General features: G+C 56.7%; 1 protein-coding gene across 1 annotated transcript; it reads left to right on the top strand.

The window, feature by feature from the left end:
- Positions 1–6271: 6271 nt before the first annotated feature.
- Positions 6272–11822, top strand: GAS2L1 (growth arrest specific 2 like 1). Its single transcript, XM_011373366.2, has 7 exons — positions 6272–6427; positions 7174–7283; positions 7369–8020; positions 9377–9484; positions 9581–9677; positions 9767–9938; positions 10492–11822. Exons 3-7 carry the CDS (start codon positions 7388–7390, stop codon positions 11519–11521), a joined length of 2040 nt encoding a protein of 679 aa, XP_011371668.1. The 5' UTR covers positions 6272–6427; positions 7174–7283; positions 7369–7387; the 3' UTR covers positions 11522–11822.
- Positions 11823–11938: the final 116 nt, after the last annotated feature.

The raw sequence follows: 11938 nt of genomic DNA, 5'->3' as shown, positions 1-11938 counted from the left end.
GTGTGCTGAGTTTTTCTTTTCCTTCTTTTAAAGATGGTTGTTTAACTAAGACTAAATAATGGGAACCCCTTGTGAGCATGCTCAGTATCGTTGTGGAGAACCAAGAGGGCCTCTAACTGTAACAATGTTCATGGTTGTGATGTTTTTTTTTTTTTTTTAAATAAAATTCCAAATGTTTATAAACAAAACATCATTCTCGGCCTCTGTTACACAGTCGCTGCATGTCTACTTGGAGCAAGCCCCTGACCATCCAAATGAAACCTCAAGTGTCATGTGAGGGAAAATCTGAAATGATCATGACATGGAAACATGGTGTTGGTCATGGTGCTACCTGCAAGGAAAAAAGGGAGTGTCACTGACCCTGAGCCGTGTCTCCAGGAGAAGTCACAACCCGGGCCTGTGCGGTTTGCAGTGAGAGCTGCCATGTCAGAAGGGCCTGTCACTGTGGCTTGGAGCCCTCCTAAACCCCTTCATGTGGGCCTCAGTGTTGCTCCCAGCGGGTGTAGCTTGGTGGATGTTCTGAGTCAGGCTCCGTGCACTTCAGAAAGATCTGCCTAGGCAAAAGCTCAAAGAGGAGAGCCATTTTTATTCCCACTTAGTGATACTGAAGCTTCTTTGTTTACAGGGTTGGGGTTTTAAAACTTGGTAAACAGCCAAATACTATCATGGGCTGCTGTCAAAAATCTCCCTAGTTGCCTTGTGCTGGCCTATAGGTTAAGGCTTTTTCCAGTGGGCATGTGTCTGAAATCATTGGGAATAGGATGAGAAAAGCCCTAGACCCTTCACCTGTTGGCCTTTTTGATCAGTCTTTTCTCTTTGGACTTGGGTAAGGATAAATATTTAGATCCAAGCCAGTAGATTTAAGTCTCGCTTGCCTATCTGTCTCGTTTCAAGTCATCCAAAGATCAAGACCCTGACATGCCTACATGGGAAAAGTTTTCCAAGTGAGCAATTTTAACAAGTCAGTATTATCACTAGACATGTTCAAGAAAAACACTTAGCCATTACACACAGTTAAAAAAGATAAGCTAGTGTTTAAAGGCTGACGGAGTTGTCACCTTTAGACGAGATGGAAAAAGAATTTTAAATAATTTCCCTTCCATCCCTGGGCCCCATGGGAGCAGGGCCTTGGGAAGCATCTGGAGCTTGTGTGCCACTCTGTGCTCAGGAGGAACAAGGTGGGTCTTCAGCACTTCCCCAGCCCTCCCAGACATGCTTCCAGGTTGATACCTGGGGAATGTGTTTTGCTCTCCCTCCTTTTGAGAACCCTCCCTTAACGCTTCATTATTCCCTTATGGCCACCAAGCCATTTTTCTGTTCCCCTTTGCATCCACATCCTCTCCCTATCCAGAACCTGTTTCTAATCTTGTGTCTAGTGAAGCAGCAGCTCTCAAGTCACCAATGACCACCACGTTGACAAATTAATGATTGTTCCTTCTTAGTTCTCTCATCACTGCTGCCTTCCCTCTTCGTGACCTCCAAATGTAGAAGGGCTCTTGGGGTAGTGGTCGGGCTCCTCTGACCCCCTCACTGCCTGGCTGACCTACCATCTGTACTGCTGACACTGCACTTTTCTACCAAGTGCCAGCTCCTGGGTGTTTATTGGGCTTAAAGCAGGGCTATATCCTGCCCCGTTCCTCCCTCCATCCCATCTCAGCAAACAGAAATAGTTGCCACAGTTTTCAGAACCTTGGAGTCCTTCTTGACTCCTTATACTCCCATACCCACCCCAAGCCCCACTCAACCAATAAGGGCCTCTTCAAAATACAGTACAGCTCCAATCACCCACACCTCCCACCGTGCAGTCCAGGACGCACACCGTAAGTCATTGCTATTGTTGAAACCCTCCAGTGGCTCCCACAACATTTGCCATGACCCACAGGCCCTCGTGACCTCAGTTGCCCTGCTCTGCCTTGCCCACTGCAGTCCAGCCACATGGGCCAAGGCTATTCCTCCAAGAGGCCAAGGACACTCCCACCTCAGCTGTGGCAAGTGTTGGAAGTGTCACCCCTGAGGCCCAAACAACCATGGCCCCCCTGAGGCTCCTGCATTGTGCAAGCACTGCCTCAACACATTTAATTCTTGATAACCTTTTGAGGTAGGAAGTATGCGGTTCCCATTTCTGAGAGGAGGAATGGGGCCTGCTATCTGGAGGCCAAAGTGAAAGTTGAGTTCAGGCTCCCTCCAGAGTTAGTGCTCTCACCCTCTTGTCTTCCCACACACAAGCTTCCTGTTTCTGAAAAGCTGGAAGCTCTGGCAGCAACGGGTATGGATTATCCACCTCCAGGCCTGACGCTAGTGCTAAGGGATGACAAGCAGCTTTCACTGAAAGCTGCTGCACAACCAATTATCATATGTGAAAGGCATTGCCTATCTCCTGCCTAGAGCTTGAGGCTGTCCCGGGAGTAACCTTTTGTCTGGTCTAGAGAGGAGGTTAGTCTTTAACACTAAATAGCCCCATGAGAGGTATTTATGTCCTAGGTGCCTAGGCCTAGGGTGGAGGTGTTTATGGCAAGCAGGCCGTTTTCTCTCGGCCAAAAGAAACCTCTGGACTGCACTGGCCTCTGATGCCCTTAGGCAGCAAGTAAACTGTGTCTCAAAGGGCTGTACCAATCTGGTCGGGAGGGGTTGGGGAGGGGTAGGGGATGGGCAGGGGCAAGAGAGAGCAGGAGAGGTGGGAGGGAGAAGTCAGAAAAAGTCTTGCCTAGTTTCCACACCCTGCTCCGAACTCTTAGCTTCTGGTCAGTCATATTTGGAATAAAAATTTCCAACACAGCCTCATGGTGGTCCCACCTAGGCCACTCTCCTGAGGGCCTGGGCAAAAATTATAGAGTCAATGGGACAACTAGTCTATGGCCACAAGGGACAAAGGCTGGCAGGGAGTGGCTTACCTGCTCTATGGGAAGGAACATGGGGTTCCAGGGCTGCAGTGGCTGTGGGGCCAAGGACAGTACAGTGACCAGGGTCAGTGGCTGCTGCGACTGAGAGCCAAACCCCCAGACTCCAGGACAGTGAGCTGACAACTGGCTCTCAAGCTGCCCCAATCAGGCCCCATTCCTGACAAGAGTTGTCAGGCACAGCGTGAGTAGTAAGCCCTTTTGGGCTTTCTGGTTTTGTTTTTTCCACTGGTTTTGTTTCTTTCTCATGGAAGGCACAGCTCAGAGGCAGCTCAGAGAAGCTTGTAGTCCCACGGCCTATGCAGAAGCAGTTGTCACGGTTGGACTCATATCTGGACAGAGCAGCTTGAAGCCCCCCTGCAGGTCACTCACGCATCCTAGGCTGTGTTCACAGGCTCAATCTAGCCTGGAGAGCTTCAAGTGGATCCAAGCAGCATCCAAGCTGCCCAGCACCAAGCCTGGGGCCTGCCAGTGAGGGTTTTGCTTGAACACTGCATGGCCATCATCCGACCTCCAGCTGCAACCAAAGCCGAGTAGGCTGCTTCCTGGCACCCAGCAGTGGAGGCAAGAAATCTGGCCATGTGCCCACTGGCCAAGGGCCAGACAAAGCCTACATTGGAGCCACAGCATTCTGTACACAGAGGTAGCCTCTGGGATCTGTGGGGACAGGCTCAGGACAACCATAGCCCCAAACTCGTGTCCCTCCAGCAGTTGCTGTGATTTCCCTTGGTCCTACGAGGAACAGAAGAGGTTGCCACAAAACAGAAGAGTCAAAGCCAAGGACATCCATGGCCTGGGCCAGTGGTCTGGCCACACCAGTTAGCACCACACCTGCCACATGTCCTAGAATGAGAATGTTGGAATCTATGGTCTGGAATGGGCCTTTGTGATCTCAGGCCACAGCTCAGGGGACAGGATATAGGGAAGAAAAAGCCCCCACTTTGTCACCTCCTCCTCAGAGGAGTAATGGACATATGCCCTGGCTACACTAAGCTGAGTAAGTGTATCACTTTTCACAACTCTGTGACATGACTACTGCTGTGCCACTTTACAGATGGAGCTGAACCATCTCACCCAATGATCAATAGCAGGGCCTGGTTTCAGTGTGATGTCTCCTCCTATGTCCAGAGCCCTACAGTACAGCAAGGTAAATACAAGCAGAAGTCAAACTCCTGCACAGCTGCTGACCACACACATCCCTTGCTCCCTCTGAATCTCAGTTTCCCCAAATTGTAAAATGAGAACACATAAAAGTATTATACCTCATAGGATTATTTGGAGGGTTAAATCACTTAGTATCACACCCTGGTCTTCCCCTAGGAAATTTCTGTTCCCTGCCTCATCTCCAGCAGTCCTCTCCTTGGGGATCGGCAGTCCCAAACCCGGGAGGCATTTATGACTCTGTCCTCGCTTCACACCCAATTCACCAGCACATCCTATCAGCTCTCCCCTCAAAATATCGCCAGAATCCAACTTCTTATCATGTCCCCACTGCCACCTCCTGGTTTCCCCCAGGGCTCCTGCCCTGCCCTCCACAGCAACCACAGGGAACCTATTAAGACCAAAGTCAGTCGCACTCCTTCCTTACTCTAAATCCTTCCATGGCTACCATGTCTCTCGAAAGAGTTGCGGACCACAAAGCCTACTCGATCGGCCTCCAGCCCGCTCAATCTTCATCCCTCCGTCCACTCTAGCTAGCTTCATGGGTCTCCTCACTCTCACATCAAGCACTTGGCCACCTCAGGGTCTTTGTGCTGACTGTTCGCTCTGCCTAAAGTGCTCTCCTTCCAGATATCCACACAGCTCCCTTCCTCAACTCCTTACTGATCACCGATTTAAAATTTCAGGCCCATCTCACCCCTGCACTCCAGACTCTTGCTCCCCTTCACCTGGCTCCACCTCAGTCTCCTCCCCAACACCTCATTCCTGTTTCAGCCCAGGGGCTGCCTCCAAGCCCTAACAACAAGTACTGTTTCTTTCCTGCTTTTTGCTCTTGATTTCTAGTGCCAAGAGACTCAGCAGGTGTCACGTGTCAGCCATTACTACTACTTGTCAAGTGTCAGCTATTACTATTTCTAGTTATTGGCCTTCCTCATTCTGTAGTGAGAGGAGGGAGCTGGAGGAGAGGGCAGAGTGGGGCTTGCACCACCTGGGTATCCAAAGCACTGGGATGAGAGCCCACTTTTTGAAAGGTCGTGAGGACCCGGTGAAATACACGTGAAGAGCCTGGCACCAGGAAGTCTGGCATACGGTAGGTACTTAATAAATGCCCCTGATCCCAGAATGAGGGTATACCCCTCATAGTCATGTTCAAACCCTGGCTCCAGCTGACTGAGCCCTCATTTGAGCATAAAAGTGTCCCTCAGAGAGGTGACATACCAGTTCCTTCAGGTCAAGGGCACAGAGCAGGCCTTGCACACAGTCTGAGCTTTATTAAAGCTCTGAGCCTTGACTGTTGTTAGCAGTTCTTCCCCTGTTGAGCTGACCCCGCCTGCCGTCAAGGCTGCTGCCCAGCCAGGCCTGAGGTCCCCGCCCAGCCAGCAGCAGCAGGGGGCAGGATTTCCCGCTGATCCCAGCCAGGTCCCTCCCCTGCAGTTTGAAAAGAAACCAGTGGGGGTTAACCCTCCTGAGCCAGGCGGATCAGGCTGGCTCATACCCTCCTCACCCTTTAATTCAGTGCCTGACTCACAGGCCAGAAGTGGGACCAGAAGTGGTCAGGACTGGTCTCTCTGCCTGCAGGACAAGTGTCATGGAGTCAGGCCCCAGGCCTCTTAGTCACCGGCCTACCCTCTGAGCCTCAGTGATCTCATCAGAGAAAGGGGTTCTCCTAACCTCAGGGCTAACAATGAACATTCAGTGTGGAGCAGGACGCCCAGTGGGCATAGCAGGGGCCATCCTCCCATTCTCTGAGGCTGACATTTCAGGTAGAAAGCTCACCACTCAGAGTAAGGCGGCCTCATTTATCTGATATAGAGAGGTCCACTCCAGCCGGAGGTGACTTTGCAGCCCCTAGCCTCTATCGCTTCCTGAGTTCTTCTGGGGAACAGAGAGGCCTTCTCCAAGGAGGCCACTATAGGAGAAGGGGTGCAATTAGAAGCGTCCAAATCCCTCTCTAGGAGACCAAGGAGGGTGGAAGGAAGTGGGGGGACTAGGCTGTATGGGGATGGGACATCTGGGCCAGTAGGGTCGCCTGGGGGCCCTGGTCTCGCTTCTGCCCAGGGGCTGGGAGTGCCTGGTCTTCTAGTCACAGACCGGGTTCCTGGCCCGCCCCCCGTCAGGAGTCTACAGCTCCTCCCCTAGTCCGCCCTGCCAGGCCGAGAACTGCGCGGCCCCTTTAAGAGCACGCGGCCCCACCCGCCCCCTCCGGGCCGGATCCGAATTCCAGGGAGGCGGGGCGGAGACGGCTGGCGCAGCGGCCGCGGCGGCGGGACCGGGATCAGCTGTGGCTCGGGCGGCGCCTCCCTGCGGCGGCCCGGCCCGGATCCGGCCCCCGCCAGGGCGATGTTCCCCGAGGCCCCGGGATGAGCCAGGTGAGCGCGGGGGACCCCCAGCACCTCCCGCCCTGCGGGTGCGCACCGATGGGGAACCCGGTGGCGGCGGCGGCCTCTGTTCCCCGGGGCTGTGTGACCTTGGGAAGCCCTGCACCCTCTCTGGGCCAAAGTCCGGAAGGACAGGCCGGGCTGGCGGAGGCCATCCTGAGTCCCGGCAGCACACGCTAGGCTGGGTGCTAGGGAGGCTCCTCGGAGGCGGGGCCTGGCCCCGGCCAGCGGGCTGCCTGATCACGCATGGGACCAGCAACGGGCTCCAGCGCCGTGGGCCCAGGCTCCACCAGCCATTGCTCTCTGCGACCTTGACGGAGTTCTTACCCTCTCTGCGCCTCAGTTTACTTACCTGTAAAATGGAGATATCACTGCGCGGTTAGCACTGGCCACTGTCACTGTTACTATTACTGTTATGTCGTTTGTATAATGACAGTCTTTAGGGAAGGGGGCTGAGGGAGGACCCAGGACCTTCCGGGGGTGGGAGGGGGTTGGCAGAACCTTTGAGCAGTGGGGCTATCCCCTCCCTGAGTTGGGACCTGGGTTCCTCTCCTGTCCACTATGAGTCTGCAACTGCGGGCTTTCTCTCAGGCTCAGCTCTAACCCTGTCACATAGGGCAGTAAGGATGGGAGCCTCCGTGCCTGGGAGGGAGGACCCAGCCAGTTCCCCAATCCTCCCCCCAAAAGCCAAACAGCAAACACAGATACTAAGTAATTTATAAAATTATTCCCATTAGGTCGGAGGAAGAAGATAATATTGTGCCCATTCTGCCGACCAGGAAACTGAGGTACAGAGAAGTTTCTCACAGCCAGGGCTCAAACCCAGGCATTTGGCCTGAAATGACAGGTAGGTGCAGGTGGTCAATGGCTTAGTCTGTACCGAGTGCTTGCTGGGTCCTCATAGCAATCCTGACCTGTATTCCTGCCCACAGTGACTTGGCTGGCCCGGGCATGGCGGACCCAGTGGCGGGCATCGCGGGCTCAGCAGCCAAGAGTGTGCGGCCGTTCCGCTCAAGTGAGGCCTACGTGGAGGCCATGAAGGAGGACCTGGCGGAGTGGCTCAATGCCTTGTACGGCCTGGGTTTGCCCGGTGGTGGCGATGGCTTCTTGACAGGGCTGGCCACAGGCACCACCCTGTGCCAACATGCCAATGCTGTCACTGAGGCCGCCCGTGCTTTGGCTGCTACCCGCCCGGCCCGCGGTGTGGCCTTCCAAATGCACAGCGTGGCGCCCGGCTCCTTCATGGCCCGCGACAACGTGGCCACCTTCATCGGCTGGTGCCGCACAGAGTTGGGTGTGCCTGAAGTGCTCATGTTTGAGACTGAGGACTTGGTGCTGCGGAAGAACGAGAAAAGTGTGGTGCTCTGCCTGCTGGAGGTGGCGCGGCGCGGGGCCCGCCTCGGCCTGCTCGCCCCACGCCTCGTGCAGTTCGAACAGGAGATTGAACGGGAGCTGCGCGCGGCACCCTCAGCCCCCAATGCCCCCGCTGCTGAGGAGGACACCGAAGAAACTGCCACTGCATCCGGGGTTCCGACCCGTGGGCCCCGCATGACGCCCAGTGACCTGCGCAACCTCGATGAGCTGGTGAGTCCCTTAGGCCCTGCTATGCTCTTACCCTACCGGGGACCAGACAATAGAGCCAGTGCCCACAACTGGTCCCTGAACCTCTCTGCAGGACGATCTGCCCCATGGAAAGGGTGCAGGTGTTGAGTACCAAGTGTATACCCGGCTCCAAGGAGATGAGCAGGCCCACAGAGGGAGAGGTGCTGGGTGAAGTCACACGGCTCAGCTGGCCTGGGATAAAATCTGGGCTCCATTGCATCACTGCCCCCCTTCCTTTATGTGCTAACCAGGCACCAGATAAGTGCTGTGTATTCTTTAATCCAGAGGCCACGTGATTTGAGCCCCTCTTTGTTCCCTCACTTGAGTGCTAGATAGTTGCATCTACAACAGCATGGAGTTCAAGGTTGAGTGGGTGCCTGTGATGCTTGGCTCTGGGCAAGGTGCCTGGGACACAGTAGGGGCTCAGTGAGTGCCTAGGGAAGCTCCCAGGGGGCTCTGCGGGCCCTTCCCACTCCCTGGGGCCCTGCACATATCACTTATCTGGGAAGCCAAGCCCAAAGCTGCTGCAGAATTAGTTCTACTCTGAGCATAGGAGGTGCCGGACCTTGCCCCCAGCTTCCTCCTCCTTCTCCCAGGACCTAGGTGTCCCTGATACTCCCGCAGCCAGGCCAAGAGTTTCCTTCTTATCAAGGGGTTAGGACTACAATGTGCCCGTCTTGGAGGGGAATAGCCGGATGATGTGGGCAGAGGCTGCCACCCCACCCATCCTGGGCCAGGGTCACCCGAGGCTCCACCTGCTCATTTCCTCTGGCTTTGCTGTGAGTGGGGAGGCAGGCGGGGCTGCCCACATAGCCAGCCTGGCAGCTCTAGGCCTAGAGGGACTTGTGGGCAGTTGTATACTTGACAGGTGAGTGACTTGTGTGTGCATGTTGGTATGTACTATGCCCCATGTGTCTGTGGCACCCCATCTCGTTGTGGTGTAGACCCCCCTGCACTCATGTCCTGTGACCTGCCTCCTCCCAGAACCTGGCCTCCCTGTGGACTTCAACCTTCATGTCTGTGAAGCGAGTGAAGGGAGAGTGAGGACTGCTCCAGGGCTCCCCCAGGGTCAGGGGCCTTGGAGATGCGCCTCACCTGGGTATCAGGTCCTGGCCTGACCACAGCCCCACCATCTGGTCAGTTTCTCTGACCCCTGATAGCCAAAGGGGAAGCAGAGCTTGTGAAAGGTCAAGTGTAGAGGTTGCACCCAAGTCTGGGGCAACACATTCCATGCCCCCATTCCTTGGAGGGACTTCCTCCTGACCCTGGAGTCGCTGACATTAACCTCCAGGAGGAGTGATGGATCCCTGACTTCCAGCCTTTCCTCTCTGGCCTCAGGTAAGGGAGATCCTGGGCCACTGCACCTGCCCAGACCAATTTCCCATGATCAAGGTCTCGGAGGGGAAGTACCGCGTGGGAGACTCGAGCCTGCTCATCTTTGTGCGAGTAAGAGTGAGGGGCTGCCCAGCAGGCAGGAACCCAGGGGGTGGGCTGCCAGGCCCATGGGACAGGCTGTGACCGACCCTTGTGGGGCTCCCACAGGTGCTGAGGAGCCACGTGATGGTGCGTGTGGGTGGTGGCTGGGACACACTGGAGCACTACTTGGATAAGCATGACCCTTGCCGCTGCTCCTCCACCGGTCAGTGCCCACGGCAGAGGTGGGCGGGCAGGGGGCTCATCTCTGTGGCTCCACCTCTCACATGCCACCTCTGTCTTCTCTCCTGGCAGCCCATCGCCCACCCCAGCCAAGGACCCGTACCTTCTCCCCCCAGAGGGTGTCACCCACCCCCAGCCCCCGAGCTGGTAGCCCAGCCCCAGGGGCTGAGCGCAGGGGCTCCCGGCCCGAAGTGACACCCATTAGTCTACGCAGTTCAAAAGAGGGGCTGGAGACCCCACTCAGGTGAGAGGGCAGGAGAACATGGGGGTAAGGGCTCTAGAGGTGGGGGTGGGAGCGTCTGCCTTGGACTGGATGACAAAAGGCTGTGCTCCAGAGTGACTCACACCCTGGGAAAAGTTCCCGTGGGTGGGGGCGGGCCTGGCTTCCCCTCTCCATGGCAACCCAACCAAATGAACAACACAGCTGGGGCGGGCCCTGGGCCTGGGTGGTGGCCAATCTAACCCTGCTTTTCTCCTGGCCTGCCCAGGAAACAGGAGGGTTGGGGAGGGGGAGCTTAGGGCCCTGGAGGCGTTGCTTCTTCCTCTGTCTTGGGGTGAGGGTGGGGGTGGGGGCCTTGGCTGTAGGAAGCGGCTGCAAAGTCTCTCACTTCTCCCTGGAAGTCCCCAGGACAGACAGAAGCCCTTGTCAACCCCCACCAATACCTCCCACAGCACCACAGGTGTCTTCCCCACCCCCTGCCAACCACAAATCTGCGTCTTCATTCTTCCCCCTGCCCTTTCTACTCGCCAGTCCTCTTTCCATGATGCCCCATCTCTCTCTTGTTCCCCTGCCCCAGGGCCCGGGATCAGCTACCCCCCCATCCCCGCTCCCGACGCTATTCCGGGGACAGTGACTCCTCAGCTTCCTCAGCCCAGAGTGGTCCCCTTGGGGCCCGCAGCGACGACTCAAGCACTGGTCCCTGGAGAGAGCGGCCCAGCCGACGACTGACCACAGGCACCCCGGCCTCCCCAAGACGGCCCCCTGCCCCTCGCAGCCAGTCCCGAGACCAGCTAGATCGGAGTCGGCCCCGGGGGGCCCCAGGAGGCAAGGGATCCCAGCTCTTGGCCCCCAGCCCTGCCCGGCGGGCCCGGAGCCAGAGCCGTGAGGAGCAGGCTGTGCTGCTTGTGCGTAGGGACCGAGATGGGCAGCACTCCTGGGTGCCAAGGGGCAGGGGCAGTGGGGGCTCTGGCAGGGGCAGCCCCCAGACTCCTCGAGCCCGCAGCCCTGCAGCCCCTCGGCCCCCTCGGGTCTCCAGCCCCAGTCCAGAGTTGGGCACCACACCAGCCAGCGTCTTCCGCACCCCTCTAGAGCTTGACCCGCAACATGAACAGCAACTGTTTCGACGCTTGGAAGAGGAGTTCCTGGCCAACGCCCGAGCCCTTGAGGCTGCTGCTGGTGGAACCCCCACTGGACCAGCCCCTGACCCAGCTCGGGCCCCAGACCCTCCTGACTCAGCCTACTGTTCCTCCAGCTCTTCCTCTTCGTCCCTCAGTGTCCTGGGCGGCAAGTGTGGCCAATCGGGGGATTCTGGCCGGATGGCCAATGGGCTGCCTGGGCACCGAGGTCTAGCCCTGTCCAGCTCTTCTGATGAAGGCAGCCCCTGCCCTGGTGTGGGGGTGCTGCCAGATGCATCTGGGAACCCCCTGGCTGGCCCTGAGCCCCCGAGGACCTGGGCACGGGGCCGGATGGACACACAGCCAGACCGAAAACCCTCACGAATCCCCACTCCTAGGGGTCCCCGCCGCCCATCTGGACCCATGGAGCCTGGGGCCTGGCATGCCCTGCACTCAGTCAGTCCAAGGGCCGAGCCAGATTCCTGGATGTGATGGACCAGCCCAGCTAACCCCAGGCCCCCATTCCTCCTTTCCTTTGTGGCCTTAACCCTTCTGCATCAGGGAACACCCCCCACCCCTGCACCTCTTGGGTACCAGACCTCATGGGACCAGACCCCTTGGGACCACATGGCACAATGGGACCTCTGTTGTACATTCCGATTGGGGGATGAGCATTGCTATTTAATTACTAATATTATTGAATGCCTTAGAGGAGGCTGGGCCAGCCCCATGAGGACCCCTCCTGAGGTCCTGTGGCCCTGCAGAGCCTGACAGTAAAGTTTTGTTCTAGCTACTTGTGTCCGCTTCTTGGGGATTTCAGCCTTGGGGCTATGACACCCATTTGGGAGCCCTCATTACATGCTGAGATTCTGGAGTTAACTGCCAGGAACAAAGCCTGGCTCCTCTGAT

The sequence above is a fragment of the Pteropus vampyrus genome, unplaced genomic scaffold (genome assembly GCF_000151845.1).
Source record: "Pteropus vampyrus isolate Shadow unplaced genomic scaffold, Pvam_2.0 Scaffold223, whole genome shotgun sequence".
NCBI lineage: Eukaryota > Metazoa > Chordata > Mammalia > Chiroptera > Pteropodidae > Pteropus > Pteropus vampyrus.
Note: the sequence above shows the minus strand (reverse complement) of the source record. Positions and strands in the feature narration are given on the sequence as shown.